Below are 19,552 nucleotides of genomic sequence, written 5' to 3'. Positions count from 1 at the left end.
ATCAGCTGGAGATGGGCAGTGAGTCTCACTCTTCATTGGTCTAGGTTGTGTTTCATTAGGCTGGAAGCAGCACCAGCATAAGATAATGTGGCTAATGTATTATCGGACTGTGATAATGTGATTTGGTATTTTATTTTAGCAGTCAGTGTTCCTGTTATTGTTTGGCTGTAATGTAATTGGGTACTGTACAGAGAACAAGGCTTTTGGAACAAAGAACTCTTCCTGAAATTATAGTCGATTTTGGAGGAGCCGCCATTCCATCTTCCCATGTATTGTTTTCCCTACTTCTATGTAGCCACATTAATAAAGACAGAGTCTCTGTGCACTGACCTCACATTGTCTGCTGATTCATCAGCATTAATAGACCGGCGGATAACCTACGGCCTTACATTAGTAGGTGTAAGCAGATTTGAGGTACGTGTTGGAGTCGGTTATGATTTGCTTGCAACTATGTCTCCAACCTCCCAACCCTATGGACCAGGCTGAACCTCCCAACCCTATGGACCAGGTTGAACCTCCCAACCCTATGGACCAGGCTGAACCTCCCAACCCTATGGACCAGGATGAACCTCCCAACCCTATGGACCAGGCTGAACCTCCCAACCCTATGGACCAGACTGAACCTCCCAACCCTATGGACCAGGTTGAACCTCCCAACCCTATGGACCAGGCTGAACCTCCCAACCCTATGGACCAGGCTGAACCTCCCAACCCTATGGACCAGGCTGAACCTCCCAACCCTATGGACCAGGCTGAACCTCCCAACCCTATGGACCAGGCTGAACCTCCCAACCCTATGGACCAGGATGAAGTAAAGAGCAGACTAAAATGAATGACATAACCACATGAAGCAGATACAACAAGTGACATGCCGAGTCAGACACATTTATATAGACAGTATTATCACACCCACATGCCTAGTCCCACATTACCACACTCCAACGCACACAACCAAAACACCCAAACACACAAATAGACAGCCAAATACAATCAAACACTTATATAATCAAACATCAAAGCTATGGATGTTCTGCCTCTATTTCTCACATGCACACACACCTGCGCTCTCGGTTATGTTGTTGACAGTGTTGTTGGGTGTGACTCGCCTAAACAGGAGGACAGCTATGTAGAGCAGCAGTAAGAGTCCCACTGCTCAGGAGCTGGCAGATGTGTTCCTGTGCCCATACCCCACCTCACATTGTTATGCACTGTGTGTGTGTGTGTGTGTGTGTGTGTGTGTGTCAGTTTGATTGGCAGATGCTGTGATAGTATTAAAGGAGAATTGATAAGGCCTTAGAGCCCACTATTCTGCTGACCAAACCAGAATTCACTTACTTGCTCCAAAGACGCACATGCACGCATGTACACACACACACATCATCTGCCAATCAAGTTGAAATACTACCGACAAGAACCATAGTGTCTCTCTAAGACCTCTTTCTCTCATTCTCTCCGTCACACACACCCACATAGAGTACACACACACACACACACACACACACACACACACACACACACACACACACACACACAGGTCTGGTTGGTTATTTATTGATCAAGACAAGGCTCCATTCCTCTGGGAGACAACAGTAATAAGCATGATTGGTCTGTTTAATGCAGCAGAGAGAATACTAAAGAAAACACTTTTGCACAAAAAATTACTACTGAGAACTACTACTGAGAACTACTACTGAGAACTACTACTGAGAATTACTACTGAGAATTACTACTGAGAATTACTACTGAGAACTACTACTGAGAACTACTACTGAGAACTACTACTGAGAACTACTACTGAGAACTACTACTGAGAATTACTACTGAGAATTACTACTGAGAATTACTACGAAGAATTACTACTGAGAACTACTACTGAGAATTACTACTAAGAGCTACTACTGAGAACTACTACAGAGAACTACTACTGAGAATTACTACTGAGAATTACTACTGAGAACTACTACTGAGAATTACTACTGAGAATAACTACTGAGAATTACTACTGAGAACTACTACTGAGAACTACTACTGAGAACAACTACTGAGATTTACTACTGAGAATTACTACTGAGAATTACTACTGAGAACTACTACTGAGAATTACTACTGAGAACTACTACTGAGAACTACTACTGAGTTTGAAAAGTTATTCAACAGGCAGCTTGTTTTATCTACAGGCAACATGTTGTATCTATAGGCATCATGTTGTATCTACAGGCAATATGTTGTATCGACAGGCAGTATTTTGTAACTACAGGCAGCATGTTGTATCTACAGGCAGCATGTTATATCTACAGGCAGCATGTTGTATCTATAGGCATCATGTTGTATCTACAGGCAATATGTTGTATCGACAGGCAGTATTTTGTAACTACAGGCAGCATGTTGTATTTACAGGCAGAATGTTGTATATACAGGCAGAAAGTTGAAGCAAAATGTTGTATCTACAGGCAGAATCTTGTATCTACAGGCAGCATGTTGTATCTACAGGCAGCATGTTGTATCTACAAGCAGCATGTTGTATCTAAAGACAGCATGTTGTATCTACAGGCAGCATATTATATATAAAAGCAGCATGTTGTGTATACAGGCAGAATGTTGTATCTACAGGCAGAATGTTGTGGAAGGATGTTGTTCCAACAGGCAGCATGTTGTATCTACAGGCAGCAATATATATCTACAGGCAGAACATTGTATCTACAGGCAGCATGTTGTATCTACAGACAGCATGTTGTATCTACAGACAGTATGTTGTATCTACAGGCAGCATGTTGTATCAACAGGCAGAATATTGTAGCAGCATGTTGTATCTACAGGCAGCATGTTGTATCAAAAGCCAGAACATTGTATCTACAGGCAGCATGTTGTATCTACAGACAGCATGTTGTATCTACAGACAGTATGTTGTATCTACAGGCAGCATGTTATACCAACAGGCAGAATATTGTAGCAGCATGTTGTATCCACAGGCAGCATGTTGTATATACAGGCAGCATGTTATACCTACAGGCAGCATGTTGTATCAACAGGCAGCATGTTGTATCTACAGGCAGCATGTTATACCTACAGGCAGCATGTTGTATCTACAGGCAGCATGTTGTATCTACAGGCAGCATGTTATACCTACAGGCAGCATGTTTTATCTACAGGCAGCACGTTGTATCTACAGGCAGCATGTTGTATCTACAGGCAGCATGTTATATCTACAGGCAGCATGTTAATTTTGCAGCAGCATGTTCAATCTACAAGCAGAATGTTGAATCAGCATGTTGTATCGACAGGCAGTATTTTGTATCTACAGGCAGCATGTTGTATCTACAGGCAGAATGTTGTATCTACAGGCAGCATGTTATATCTACAGGCAGCATGTTGTATCTATAGGCAGCATGTTGTATCTACATGCAGACTATTGTATCAACAGGCAGAATGTTGTATCTACAGGCATAATGTTATATCTACAGGCATAATGTTATACCTACAGGCAGCATGTTGAATCTACAGGCAGAATATTATATATACAGGTAAAATGTTATATCTACAGGCAGCACGTTGTATCTACAGACAGTATGTTGTATCTACAGGCAGCATGTTGTATCTACTACAGGCAGCATGTTATATATAGAGACTGCATGTTGTACCTACAGGCAGCATGTCATATATGCAGCAGCATGTTAAATCTACAAGCAGAATGTTGAAGCAGCATGTTGTATCTACAGGCAGTATGCTGTTTCTTCAGGCATAATGTTGTATCTACAGGCAGCATGTTATACCTACAGGCAGCATGTTGTATCTAAAAGTAGCATGTTGTATTTACAGGCAGAAAGTTGTAGCAAAATGTTGTATCTACAGGCAGTATTTTGTATCAACAGGCAGAATGTTGTATACACAGGCAGAATGTTGAAGCAAAATGTTGTATCTACAGGAAGCATGTTGTATCTACAGGCAGCATGTTGTATCTACAGGCAGCATGTTGTATCTACAGGCAGCATGTTGTATCTACAGGCAGCATGTTATATCTACAGGCAGCATGTTATATCTGAAGGCAGAATGTTGTATATACAGGCAGAATGTTGTATCTACAGGCAGCATGTTGTATCTACAGGCAGCATGTTGTATCTGAAGGCAGAATATTGTAAAAGCATGTTTTTTCTAAAGGCAGCATGTTGTATCTACAGGCAGCATGTTATATCTACAGGCAGCATGTTATACCTACAGGCAGCATGTTATATCTACAGGCAGCATGTTATACCTACAGGCAGCATGTTTTATCTACAGGCAGCATGTTGTATCAACAGGCAGAATGTGGTATATACAGGCAGAATGTTATATCTATAGGCAGCATTGTTGTATCTACAGGCAGAATCTTGTATTTACAGGCAGCATGTTGTATCAAAAGGCAGCATGTTATATCTACAGGCAGCATGTTATACCTACAGGCAGCATGTTATATCTACAGGCAGCATGTTATACCTACAGACAGCATGTTTTATCTACAGGCAGCATGTTGTATCAACAGGCAGAATGTGGTATATACAGGCAGAATGTTATATCTATAGGCAGCATGTTGTATCTACAGGCAGAATCTTGTATTTACAGGCAGCATGTTGTATCAACATGCAGCATGTTATATCTGCAGGCAGCATGTTGTATCCACATGCAGCAGGTTGTAACTAAAGGCAGCATGTTTTATCTACAGTCAGCATGTTGTATATTCAGGCAGCATGTTGTATCTACAGGCAGCATGTTATATCAACAGGCAGCATGTTATATCTACAGGTAGAAGGTTATACCTACAGGCAGCATGTTGTATCTACAGGCAGCATGCTGTATCTACAGGCAGCATGTTGTATCAACAGGCAGAATGTTGTATCAACAGGCAGCATGTTGTATTTAGAGGCAGAATGTTGTAGCAAAATGTTGCATCTACAGGCAGCACATTGTATCCACATGTAGAAGGTTATACCTACAGGCAGCATTTTGTACCTACAGGCAGCATGCTGTATCCACATGTAGAAGGTTATACCTACAGGCAGCATGCTGTATCCACATGTAGAAGGTTATACCTACAGGCAGCACATTGTATCCACATGTAGAAGGTTATACCTACAGGCAGCATTTTGTACCTACAGGCAGCATGCTGTATCCACATGTAGAAGGTTATACCTACAGGCAGCATTTTGTACCTACAGGCAGCATGCTGTATCCACATGTAGAAGGTTATACCTACAGGCAGCACATTGTATCCACATGTAGAAGGTTATACCTACAGGCAGCATGTTGTATCTACAGGCAGCATGTTGTATCTACAGGCAGCATGTTGTATCTACAGGCAGCATGTTGTATCTACAGGCAGCATGCTGTATCCACATGTAGAAGGTTATACCTACAGGCAGCACATTGTATCCACATGTAGAAGGTTATACCTACAGGCAGCACATTGTATCCACATGTAGAAGGTTATACCTATAGGCAGCACATTGTATCCACATGTAGAAGGTTATACCTACAGGCAGCATGTTGTATCTACAGGCAGCATGTTGTATCTACAGGCAGCATGTTGTATCTACAGGCAGCATGTTGTATCCACATGTAGAAGGTTATACCTACAGGCAGCATTTTGTACCTACAGGCAGCATGCTGTATCCACATGTAGAAGGTTATACCTACAGGCAGCACATTGTATCCACATGTAGAAGGTTATACCTACAGGCAGCACATTGTATCCACATGTAGAAGGTTATACCTACAGGCAGCATGTTGTATCTACAGGCAGCACATTGTATCCACGTGTAGAAGGTTATACCTACAGGCAGCACATTGTATCCACATGTAGAAGGTTATACCTACAGGCAGCACATTGTATCCACATGTAGAAGGTTATACCTACAGGCAGCACATTGTATCCACATGTAGAAGGTTATACCTACAGGCAGCATGTTGTATCTACAGGCAGCATGTTGTATCTACAGGCAGCATGTTGTATCTACAGGCAGCATGTTGTATCCACATGTAGAAGGTTATACCTACAGGCAGCATGTTGTATCTACAGGCAGCATGTTGTATCTACAGGCAGCATGTTGTATCTACAGGCAGCATGTTATACCTACAGGCAGCTTGTTGTATCTACAGGTAGAATGTTGTATCTACAGGCAGCATGTTATACCTACAGGCAGCTTGTTGTATCTACAGGTAGAATGTTGTATCTACAGGAAGCATGTTGTATCTACAGGCAGCATGTTGTATCTACAGGCAGCATGTTGAATCTACAGTTAGCATGTGGAATCTACAGGCAGAATGTTGTATCTACAGGCAGAATGTTGTATCTACAGGCAGAATGTTGTATCTACAGGAAGCATGTTGTATCTACAGGTAGCATGTTGAATCTACAGGCAGCATGTGGAATCTACAGGCAGCATGTTATACCTACAGGCAGCATGTTATATCTACAGGCAGCATGTTATACCTACAGGCAGCATGTTATACCTACAGGCAGCATGTGGAATCTACAGGCAGCATGTTATATATACAGGCAACATGTTGTATCTACAGGCAAAATGTTCTATCTCCAAGCAGCATGTTGTATCTACAGGCAGAACGTTATATGCACGCACTAGAGACATTATATCCAGACATACAGTAGCCACACAAACACACAAGCTCACACACAGACGCACACGCACGCACGCACGCACGCACGCACACACACACACACACACACACACACACACACACACACGCACGCACGCACACACACACACACACACACACTTCAGTAGACTGGCTACAGTTGCTGGCTCGGTGACTGAGTCTTTCCCCAGCGCATGTCATTGTTCCTTAAGGCAGACGAATACAAACCGCCCTACTAGCCACTCCAGCCCAGTGAACCATGAATATCTGCATCTCACCCTGATATGTCACTTCTATTGCATCAAGGTCAGACGTCGTGTTGCATTGTGTCATTATAGCTCTTTACAATGACTTCATCTAATTCATGTCATGGCATCAATCTTAAATGTAACCCCGATTCTCTTTTTTTATTGGCTGCTAATTCACTTTTTTCCCGAGAAAATAAATGGAAAGGGGTGGATGAGACTGGCGAGAGGGAGAGTGAGAGAGAGGAGAGAGAGTGGGAAAGAGAGAGGAGAGAGAGTGGGAAAGAGAGAGGAGAGAGAGTGGGAAAGCATGTTAGGCAGTGTCTTGTGTCTGGGGACTGGCTGGTGCAAGGGTGTCTGCACTGGCGTAGCACAAACTCCTGCATCTCCCGCAAGGCAGGGGGGCCCACAAGCTTTTGGGGGCACCCAACCCCACCCCAGAGGTCGGCCTCCCAGATATAATATGAACAGCTCATGAGCTATGAAATGTTTAGAATTACAGGAAATTACTTTAAAACTGCACAATTTTCTCTCAGCCTCATGGCAAAATATGTCACAGCGAGTTGCCCAGCGGTCTAAGGCACTGCATCTCAGTGCTTGAGGAGGCGTCTGTAGTCTATTTGTCCTTAACTGACTTGCCTAGTTAAATAAAGGTTAAATAAACATTTGAACATTTGTAGAATAGCAGAAGATTTGCTCAGAGATTCTTGAAAGAAAACTTTATTTTTGTAGTTACATTTATTTTATTTTGTTGCGCTATTTCAGCTTAAAATTTACATTCAGGGGCTTCCAAGTGGCGCAGCGGTCTAAGGCACTGCATCGCAGTGCATGAGATGTCACTACAAACCCGGGTTCGATCCCAGGCTGTGTCACAGCCGGTCGTGACCGGGAGAACCATGAGGCGGTGCAAAATTGGCCCAGCGTTGTCCGGGTTAGGAGAGGGTTTGGCTGGCATTTCCTTGTCCCATCACGCTCTAGCGATTTCTTGTGGCGGGCTGGGCACCTGCAAGCTGACTTAGGTCGCCAGCTAGACGGTGTTTCCTCTGACACATTGTTGCAGCTGGCTTCCGGGTTAAGCGAGCTGTGTGTCAAGAAGTAGTGCGGGTATGCAGGGTCGTGTTTCGGAGTACGCATGGCGCCTCTCCCAAGTCCTTAGGGGAGTTGCAACTAGACTGAAACTACCAATTGGATATCAGGAAATTGGGGAGAAAAAGGGGTAAAAGAAAAAATATTAAAAATACATTTAGATTCAGGGGAATTTTATAAGGGAAAATATTTGTTTTGGGAATTTTCTAAATGCTTTCAATATTATTCATTTCCATGTCGGCTCTATACCTGGAAATGTCCTTTTCCAGAGCAAAGGATCCCAATTTAAAACTTTTCCAAAAAAGTGTTTAAAATCCTAAAAAGGGACAATAATGGATACTAACTGAACAATTATCTTATGTAGTTCCTTGCAATTATCTCAAAACTGTGATTCCTAAAAGATAGCAATTTTGGTTCAAATATGTTATATTCAATTAGGTTTTAGAGTCGTAAAGCAACTGAAGAAAAACTAAATTGCTACTGTGTATACCACTTGAAAGAAGAAAAATTCAATTTTTGTCAACTCCTTAAAACATCAACTCCGCCAGAGTGCTGGAAATGTCTGATAGAATGGTTCTGTTTTTATTGGGGACTTTCAAATGAATCATTTTCCATATTTACAGATATTTGATTTGAAATTTTAGTTTTAGAGGCAAAAATATGTCTGTTTTGAGTGTCAGGTTGTCAACTCTGTCAGCAGCTTTTCAACTCTGTCAGCAGCTTGTCAACTCCATCAATATTTTTTGGTCAATATTCAGAAAAAGTATTTTAATCACTATTCTACACAATTGAAGTATTTGCTGTACTATACCTAAGGGATAATGTTTGCTTTTTAAATTTTATTTTATTATCTAAATCTATAAAAACATTCCAAAATTCTAACGAAATGTTTGGAGATTTGCATTACATATTTGAATAATCTAATATTGGAATTAAACTATCAAGGCCTTTAAACACTTGTTGGACAATAATTGTAAAAATTAAATGCTTTTTTATGATTTTATGGTGTCTGATGAGTTGATATGAATTAAATTAGTGGCATTTGTTACTTTATATGGATTGATAGCTGATACCTTGGTCTATCAAACTATATATTTCAAATGTTGTTAATATTAAGACAATTATTTGTGGGAAAACATTTAGATTGTCCCATCTTTCAAGAATCCCTGAGCTCTAAAACAGCAAAATTTTCTCTCAGCTTCATGGCAAAATGTGTAAAATAGCATGAGATTAGCTATAATAGTCCTACTGCACATTTTTCTCTCTGCCACATGGAGATATATTTTTTACCCACCACCTCACCCACCCACCCTCTCACCCACCCGTCTAACAGCGCCACTGGGTGTCTGGATGTCTGGATGTCTGACGCCTCGATTGAAGGGCTGAATTAATTTGCGAGAAGAGAAGCACTTACAGACGGTTAACAATTGGGCTGTGAATCAAAACGTTATTTAGCCGTGTATTCAAATGAGCCCAGGTTTTCAGGACAGGAGACTTGACGTCCCAAGAAGCATTATTACAATGGATTTAGACTTGACGGATAAATACTATAATTAAGATAATAGCGGCTCGTGGCTCAGGGGTGAGAGGACTGTTATCAGACACCTGTTCTGAACAACCCATCTTTAGTGGGAGTGTGGGACCCACAGCACTGGGCAATCCTGTAGCCTACATCTATCTTACTCACAAAATGTGTGGCCTGGAATAGCTCAAAAATACAAAAACAACAAGACAGGCTGCTCTGCACACATTCTCACTCTCATTCACACACACAGAGCCCGCGCGCAGCCTAGATGCAGACATATTCTCCCAACCTCCTCGAGCAGTAACCATGACAACAGGATGGTTTGGAGACACTGCTCGGGTTAAATGAGACCGGTGCTTTTCTTTTCCTCTCCAAAATAGACCTTGGTCGCTTTTCAAGATCGACTCACTTTTCTCCCTCTGCTCAGTTGAGGGTAGAAACCCCCTAAACAAAACCCCGTGGCCCACACACTGCATATTAACTCAATAGACAGAGAGAGTCCCAGACCCCCACCGGTAGACTAAAACGACAGTAAGAAACATGCAGCTGCTTCCACTTTCCTCTATGCATTTTTGTCCTGGTACAAGGATAGGGATTTTGAAAAGAAAGCCTTTCAATTATCCCATTTAATCGGATTCCAGATTATTAATCGGATGGCTATATAGGCTTTGGTTCTTTATGGAATTAAATCATTTGTGAACGCTAAATCTATCTACAGCCTAGCTATAATAACATTAAATTCATAACAATATCAGGCACCCACTATTGCACTCACCAACAAAATGCGTTGAATCAAAGGTAGCCTGAAAAGCCAGTTCTGCACTGCAGGTCCAGGTTGTATTCTCTCTCGGTCCATCCATCCACGCGGGGGAACATAGACCGTGGGTCTGTTTGGTCCTCTTCGTGCCGCGTCCTTCCCGACTGGTATCGTCTAATCTGCCCAGCAAGCAACTGTTCCCCTCACGGACTCTGGCGGTACAGTAGGCTTGTCTCGCCACCACACACTGGCTCAGGCATGGGGGAGGTCCAGCCGGTGGGAAATGAGTAGACCGATTGCGCGTGGATGGGGGCGTCTGTGTAAACGAGCGGATGTGCAGTCGCGTCCCTCTCCTCCCCTGCTGCACGCGAGGAGCATCGATCTCCAGTTCCAATCAGTGTTCTGAGGCTCGCGGGCAGAGTGGGACTGTCTGTGTCTCGGGCCTGTGTTATGATTCCATTTACCACTAACTCAGGATAGAGAGGAGGTTTGGCTTACTTATAGCCATATAAATACATACTCTTTTTAGTCATTTGGCTATAGTTTACATGGCGCAAAGGGCCTTTATCCATGTGTCTTTATCCCACTGTCTTTATCCCACTGTCTTTATCCATGTGTCTTTATCCCACTGTCTTTATCCCACTGTCTTTATCCCACTGTCTTTATTCCACTGTCTTTATCCCACTGTCTTTATCCCACTGTCTTTATTCCACTGTCTTTATCCCACTGTCTTTATCCCACTGTCTTTATCCATGTGTCTTTATCACACTGTCTTTATCCCACTGTCTTTATTCCACTGTCTTTATCCCACTGTCTTTATCCCACTGTCTTTATCCCACTGTCTTTATCCCAGTGCCTGTATTCCAGTGCCTGTATCCCAGTGCCTGTATTCCAGTGTCAGCATATCAACATAGATGACACATGCACTGTTAGGTTATGTAAAACAGGATACATGGATATTTTGTATGGTTTCTGTAAAATATATATTTTGCAGGTAGTTGTTGTGTTACCAAAGGAAGCAGGCTTGAAATGTCCCTTACAGAAATCAATGAATAGGGTTTATCTTTGAATATAACAACAAGATATTTCTCTATCAAATACCATGTTACAGGAAGTATATTTTATCTCAAAAGTACTACCAGTATCCCCCATTGACCTAACTGCAGCATATATTGATGGGACTGCTTGTTCTCAGATGGATGTGTTAGGTAATACCTGTGACAGACAGGAGGGTTCAAAGTTCATGGGAAGGAACGCTTTGGTGACAGTTTCACTGAGGAAAGTTTAGGTGCTTTTAGCTATGCTTTAGGTAGCTCTGGTACTTACATCATCTCTGCACCCAGAACCAAATTAGCTAAGGTTGAGGTGAGAGACTAGTCTACAAGAAAATGGTGTTGTTTTCAATTTCCTGCCAGGGAATAAACTTGTAGGAGAAGAACAACACAGGCAATGTATAGTCCTGTGTGGTTCAGTTAGGAATATTGTGGCACTAGCAACACCAAGGTTGTTGGTTCAATTCCCTTATGGATTACATATAACAAATGTATGTACTCACTGCACTTTAAGTCACTTGTGAGGAAAGCTTCTTCTAAGTGGCCTAATATTATTATTTTGCACAATTTCTGTAAGATGAAAGCATTGTCAATCTATATTATACTAGATAGGATGAATGATTTGGCTTGGATTACTTCAGTGGCTGACAACAAGAGGTTGAGTATTGATGGAGCCTGTGCTAATAATGCCCTTGACATAGGAGTAGAGGACATCTCACCCCTCCATCCATGCCATCCCTCTCTCTCTCTCTCGCTCTCCCTACCTCCCTTCCAAACACCTGCATCCGTGACGCCAAGTCAAAAAGCAGAACGAGGCTTCGTTCAGGAAGGCAAAGTTGTATGACATTCAAAGTTGTGTGACGTTCACCTGAACAATTAGCATTGTCCTTGCAACACCCTTTTAACAGTGTCTCGCTTTAGTTCTATGGGTGCTTCTCAGGGGCATGTTCAAGAGCAGCAGACATTACTGTACTTTGCAGCATTCTGCAACCATACATTTGATTCTGCTCAAGTCTGTTTCCCTTTGTAAACAGTTCCAACCTGTGTGTTCATCCTGGATGTACAATGCATCAGTGATGCTGCCAACCTATACAGAACAACCTCACACCCATTAGACACCTCGGCCAAGGAGGAGCACAGCAATCAATAACACATGAAAGAGAGACTGGGGGAGGTGGAGAGTTGCATCAGAAAGAAAGACAGACTGGGGGAGGTGGAGAGGTGCATCAGAGAGAAAGACAGAAGACAAAGAGATAGAAAGAGGTAAAGAAAGGGGTCGTAGAGGGGTAGAGACAGTCCAGAATTAGAGAGGCATTCCAGATAGGGAAGGAGAGAGCTACAGTGATAGACATAGAGAGAGTGTGAGGGAGAGTGAGAGAGAGAGTGAGCGTGAGGGAGAGTGAGAGTGAGAGAGTGAGAGACAGAGAGAGAGTGAAAGACAGAGGGAGAGTGAAAGAGAGAGAGAGCGTGGGGGAGAGTAAGGGCGAGTGAGATAGAGTGAGAGACAGAGAGAGAGAGAGAGACAGAGGGAGAGTGAGAGACAGAGGGAGAGTGAAAGACGGAGGGAGAGTGAGAGTGGAAGAGAGAGAGAGCGTGTGGGAGAGTGAGAGACAGAGAGAGAGCGTGAGGGAGAGTGAGAGAGAGAGTGAGAGACAGAGGGAGAGTGAAAGACAGAGGGAGAGTGAGAGACAGAGAGAGCGGAAGGGGGAGGGGGAGAGAGAGGATATGACAAAGAGGGTCCACAGAGTACAGATGACCATGACAAGGCTGCCTGCAGTATAATGGGGGAAACCCCCCTTCACAGAACCAATTCTGCCCCAAATGGCACCCTATTACCTACATAGTACACTACTTCTGTGGACCCATTGGGCTTTGGTCAAAAGTCCCGCACTATGTAGAGAATAGGATGCCATTTGGGAAGTACCCACTGTCAATCCTGATTACTTATCCATTAGTGGACCATCTGCCCCTCACCCTTAAAACCAACCCCCTTGTCCACCCCACCCCCATGCCTGTATCCCAGGGGATGGCCTGATGGAGTGATAGAGGAGAGGAGAAGAGAAGAGAGGTGTGTCCCCTAATGACAGCTGCAGAATTCTGATGGACTAGCCCTGTTGGGAACAGTGGAATTCCCATATGTGACAATGGGAGGGGGTGAGGAGGATGGAGGCTGGGGAGTGAAGAGGATGGAGGGAGGAGGGTAAGGAGAGGTAACGGCTAGTGTTTTGGTTGGTGAGAGGGTGGAGGGAGGGGGTAAGGAGAGGTAATGGCTAGTGTTTTGGTTGGTGAGGAGGTGGAGGGAGGGAGGGGGTAAGGAGAGGTAAATGTGTAATTATGATCAGTGTGTAGTTATGATCAGTGTGTAATTATGATCAGTGTGTAGTTATGATCAATGTGTAGTTATGATCAGTGTGTAGTTGTGATCAGTGTGGAGTTATGACCAATGTGTAGTTATAACCAATGTGTAGTTATAACCAATGTGTAGTTATGATCAGTGTGTAGTTATGATCAGTGTGTAATTATGATCAGTGTGTAGTTATGATCAATGTGTAGTTATGATCAGTGTGTAGTTGTGATCAGTGTGTAGTTATGACAAATGTGTAGTTATGATCAATGTGTAGTTATGATCGGTGTGTAGTTATGATCCATGTGTAGTTATGATAGTTATGATCAGTGTAGTTATGATCAATGTGTAGTTATGATCAATGTGTAGTTATGATCAGTGTGAAGTTATGATCAGTGTGAAGTTATGATCAGTGTGTAGTTGTGTAGTATATAATGTTGTTTTGCTAACTCTAATAATTACACTTTGATCAATCAACCTAAATGGGAGAGAGGGGGGGAGGGTTCCTAGACGGGTGATATGATATGAGACATTTGAGTCTGTGGCTCAGAATCACTGGCTACCACACTGGCTACCGCATGTAGCCAACACATACACATACAGACAGACGCAGCTTGGGCTCACATGGACGCAGTCACACACACACATGCACAGATAGACTGAGACTGAGCTGGAATTAAAGACAGAAATCCTCAAGATGTACATCGATACAGTGTTTACAGCTGTCTGTCTGTCTGTCTGTCTGTCTGTCTGTCTGTCTGTCTGTCTGTCCGTCCGTCCGTCCGTCCGTCCGTCCGTCCGCCTGCCCCACACCAGACTGTGCTAGGGTAAACAACATGGAGCTTACTGAGACAGCTGGTCCACACATACACATGCATCCATGTGTATGTGTCAGATCAGAGAGCTCCACAGCAGTACAGTCTCTGTGTGTGTGTTAGATCAGAGAGCTCCACATCAGTACAGTCTGTGTGTGTGTGTGTGTGTGTGTGTGTGTGTGTGTGTGTGTTAGATCAGAGAGCTCCACATCAGTACAGTGTGTGTGTGTGTGTGTGTGTGTGTGTGTGTGTGTGTGTGTGTGTGTGTGTGTGTGTGTTTGTGTGTGTGTGTGTGTGTGTGTGTGTGTGTGTGTGTGTGTGTGTGTGTGTGTGTGTGTGTGTGTGTGTGTGTGTGTGTGTGTGTGTGTGTGTGTGTGTGTGTGTGTGTGTGTGTGTGTGTGTGTGTGTGTGTGTGTGTGTGTGTGTGTGTGTTCCACTAAGGGAGAGGCAAACATATTGCAGTGAGTCTTACAGAGATAAAAAGGAATTACATGGAATAATACTTTTTTATATATTTAAATGTTTATTTATTTTTAGGGGGTGGACAAGCTTTAATATTGCGGATAGATTGTTGCTTCCATCAATGTAATTGTCTGCACCATTTCCAGTCCTCCATATATTTTTTGGGGAAATATATCTATCTATATACATACAGTGAGCACCATAATTCATTGGATAGTGACCATTTTTTTGTTATTTTCGTTCTGTACTCTAGCACTTTGAGTTTGGAAGGATACAATGACAATGAGGGTGAAGTGTAAACTGTCAGCTTTAATTTGAGGGTATTTTCATACATATCGGATAGGCTTGTTTAAAAATAAACATTATTTTGGAGATTATTTTGTTTTCAAGTAACTGAAAGTGAGCAGTTGCAATCTGAATAAAGGGAAAAAGGCCATTCTTGAACATCTGGTGAGACATTCTTACTTGTGTGACTGATGCCTTTAATGAGAGGTCTAACGCTTTAATATTTAATAATTTCTGCCCTCCGAATTCATATTAATTATATAAATAGGTCCTTTTAATTTTGTCTGGCTTGCCATTCCAAATAAAATTTTATATTTTTTGTTAATATAATTTAAAAAGCAGATCACTAGGTGTAGGCAAAACCATAAGCAAATAGGTCAACTGTGATATGACTAAAGAGTTAGTCAGGGTGATTTTTCCACAAATAGACAGGTATTTTCCTTTCCATGGTAGCAAGACCTTATCTATTTTTGCAAACTATCTATTAAAATGTATTGGAGTGAGATCATTTCTTTCTTTCAGGATATGTATACCGAGTATGTCCACATCCCCGTCAGACCATTTTATTGGTAAACTACGCAGTAATGTAAAAGTTGAATTTTTTGTGATCCAATACGTAATATTAATTATCATAATTTGATTTTAATCCAGAGAGGTTAGAAAAAGTATCTAGATCCTCTATGATGCTGTGGAGGGATTCTAATTGTGGATTTAAAAGAAAACATGTATCATCAGCATACAATGACACCTTTTGTTTTTAAGCCGTGGACTTCTAATCCTTTAATATTATTGTTGGATTCAATTCTAACAGCTAACATTTCGATGGCAATAATAAATAGATATGCCAATAGTGGACAACCTTGTTTCACTCCTCTTGACAGCTTAAACCGTTCTGAGATGTAGCCATTATTTACTATTTTACACCTAGGGTTACTTTTCATAACTTTAACCCATTTTATAAGAGATTCTCCAAAATTGAAATATTCCAGGCATTTATATATAAACTCCAGTCGTATTTTATCAAAAGCTTTTACAAAGTCAGCTATGAAAACCAGGCCTGGTTTCCCAGATATTTCACTTGTCTATTCTATGAGCCAAACATTTAGCTAGAATTTTTGCATCACAACACTGTGTAAGAGGCCTCACATGTTTTAAATGGTTAAATGGACTGGATTTTTAGATATACCACTTGGATCCTGTTTCAGTAATAATGAAATCAGACCTTCTTGTTGCATGTCCAATAATCTAGCATTTATATAGGAGTGGTTAAAACATGCTAATAATGGTCCTCTGAGTATATCAAAAACGTTTGGTATACTTCCACTGGTATGCCATCCAGCCCTGGAGTTTTCCCAGACTTAAAGGCTTTAATTGCATCAAGAAGTTCCTCCTCTGTAATATAGCCTTCACAAGAGTCTTTCTGTACAGATGTTAATTTTACATTATTAATAGGGAAAAAATCTATACAATTAGCTTCGGTTAGTGGAGATGGAGGAGACTGAAATAAAAAAAATATATTCTTAAAGTACTTGACTTCCTCTTTCAAAATATTGTTCGGTAAATCATAAGTGATTCCATCATTTGTAACAAGTATCAATAAAAAAAATTGGTAGCATTTCTATGTCGAAGATTGAAAAATAATTTGTTGCACCTTTCCCCATATTCCACCCCATTCGCTTTATTTTTATAATATATTACACTGGATCTTTCTTGAATAAGTTCCTCCATTTCTTTTTCTTTTTCCTCTAAATTACTGTGAGGATCCATGGTACAGTTTTTATTGCTATCTATCTCTACTGTTACTCCATCAATTTCATTTGGTAATATGGACTCTTTTGACCTAAATTGCATTGTTTTATAGATGAGTACTGAATTGAATGACTTCTAAAGGCACATTTAAAAGTGTCCCACACAATAAGGGGATCTGCTGTACCTACAGTTGAAGTCAGAAGTTTACATACACTTAGGTTGGAGTCATTAAAATTCGTTTTCAACCACTCCACAAATTTCCTGTTATCAAACTATTGTTTTTGCAAGTCGGTTAGGACATCTACTTTGTGCATGACACAAGTAATTTCTCCAACAATTGTTTACAGACAGATTATTTCACTTATAATTCACTGTATCACAACTCCAGTGGGTCAAAGTTTACATACACTAAGTTGACTGTACCTTTATACAACTTGGAAAATTCCAGAAAATTATGTCATGGCTTTAGAAGCTTCTGATAGGCTAATTGTCATCATTTGAATCAATTGGAGGTGTACCTGTGGATGTATTTCAAAGCCTACCTTCAAACTCAGTGCCTCTTTGCTTGACATCATGGTAAAATCAAAATAAATCAGCCAAGACCTCAGAAAACAAATTGTAGACCTCCACAAGTCTGGTTCATCCTTGGGAGCAATTTCCAAATGCCTGAAGGTACCACGTTCATCTGTACAAACAATAGTACGCAAGTATAACACCATGGGACCACCCAGCCGTCATACCGCTCAGAAAGGAGACTGTCTCCTAGAGATGAATGTACTTTGGTGCGAAAAGTGCAAATCAATCCCAGAACAACAGGAAAGGACCTTGTGAAGATGCTGGAGGAAACAGGTACAAGATTTTCTATATCCACAGTAAAACGAGTCCTATATCGACATAACTTGAAAGGCCGCTCAGCAAGGAAGAAGCCACTGCTCCAAAACCGCCATAAAAAAGCCAGACTACGATTTGCAACTGCACATGGGGATAAAGATTGTACTTTTTGGAGAAATGTCCTCTGGTCTGATGAAACAAAAATAGAACTGTTTGGCCATAATGACCATCGTTATGTTTGGAGGAAAAAGGGGGATGCTTGCAAACTGAAGAACACCATCCCAACCGTGAAGCACGGGGGTTGCAGCATCATGTTGTGGGGGTGCTTTGCTGCAGGAGGGACTGGTGTACTTCACAAAATAGATGGCATCATGAGGCAGGAAAATGATATGGATATATTGAAGCAACAACTCAAGACATCAGTCAGGAAGTTAATGCTTGGTCACAAATGGGTCTTCCAATTGGACAATGACCCCAAGCATACTTCTAAAGTTGTGGCAAAATGGTTAAGGACAACAAAGTCAAGGTATTGGAGTGGCCACCACAAAGCCCTGACCTCAATCCTATAAAAAATTTGTGGGCAGAACTGAAAAAGCGTGTGTGAGCAAGAAGGCCTACAAACCTGACTCAATTACACCAGCTCTGTCAGGAGGAATGGGCCAAAATTCACCCAACTTATTGTGGGAAGCTTGTGGAAGGCTACCCAAAACGTGTGACCCAAGTTAAACAATTTAAAGGCAATGCTACCAAATACTAATTGAGTGTATGTAAACTTCTGACCCACTAGGAATGTGATGAAAGAAATAAAAGCTGAAATAAATCATTCTCTCTACTATTATTCTGATATTTCACATTCTTAAAATAAAGTAGTGATCCTAACTGACCTTAAACAGGGTATTTTTACTAGGATTCAATTACAGGAATTGTGAAAAACTGAGTAGAAATGTACAGTATTTGGCTAAGGTGTATGTAAAACTCCCACTTCAAATGTATGTTATGTCAGAAAAAGTCAGTTATAAATTATTCTGTCCTAGTTAAAAACAAGTTATCATCCAGCAGGCTTTGATTAAATTTCCAATATCCTCTCCCACGTGGAAATTCTATAAGAGTAATATATATGCCAATTATGTGATGGTCCGACCACATTCTGTCTTGCAGGGTGTATCTTGGACAACGATGCCTCTCTCTATAATTACACAATCAGCACAAACTACCGCCCAGTGGGAGAAGCAAAAGTGTGTCTGTTTGCATGCGTGTGTGTGTGTGTGTGCGTGTGTGCGTGTGTGTGTGTGTGTGTGTCTGTGTGCGTGTGTGTGTGTGTGTGTCTGTGTGCGTGTGTGTGCGTGTCTGTGTGCGTGTGTGTGTGTGTCTGTCACGTTCTGACCTTAGTTCCTTTTTTATGTCTTTATTTTAGTTTGGTCAGGGCGTGAGTTGGGGTGGGCATTCTATGTTGTTTTTCTATGTTTTGTTCTGTATTTATATTTCTATGTGTTTGGCCTAGTATGGTTCTCAATCAGAGGCAGGTGTCAGTCGTTGTCTCTGATTGGGAGCCATATTTAGGTAGCCTGTTTTCTATTGTGTTTTGTGGGTGATTGTTTCCTGTGTTAGTACCATACGGGACTGTTTCGGTTTTCATTTATTCTCTTGTTCTTCTGTATTTTGTATTCATTCTCGATTAAATGATATTATGGATACGTAGCACGCTGCATTTTGGTCCTCCTCTCCTTCCACCAACGAAAGCCGTTACAGAATCACCCACCAACCAAGGACCAAG

General features: G+C 41.7%; 1 protein-coding gene across 3 annotated transcripts in view; it reads right to left on the bottom strand.

Moving 5' to 3' along the window:
• Positions 1-10,632, bottom strand: part of LOC139581606 (PH and SEC7 domain-containing protein 2-like) — a 55,275-nt gene extending 44,643 nt beyond the window's left edge. For all 3 annotated transcript variants that reach the window (XM_071411552.1, XM_071411554.1, XM_071411553.1), the window contains exon 1: positions 10,259-10,632. In XM_071411552.1, coding sequence (XP_071267653.1) covers positions 10,259-10,343 — 85 coding nt within the window. In that variant the 5' untranslated portion in view covers positions 10,344-10,632. The remainder of the gene's footprint in view (positions 1-10,258) is intronic.
• Positions 10,633-19,552: the final 8,920 nt, after the last annotated feature.

Source organism: Salvelinus alpinus, chromosome 7, assembly GCF_045679555.1.
Source record: "Salvelinus alpinus chromosome 7, SLU_Salpinus.1, whole genome shotgun sequence".
NCBI classification, from domain to species: domain Eukaryota; kingdom Metazoa; phylum Chordata; class Actinopteri; order Salmoniformes; family Salmonidae; genus Salvelinus; species Salvelinus alpinus.
The sequence above is the reverse complement of the archived record's forward strand: the minus strand, read 5'-3'. Positions and strand labels throughout refer to the sequence as shown.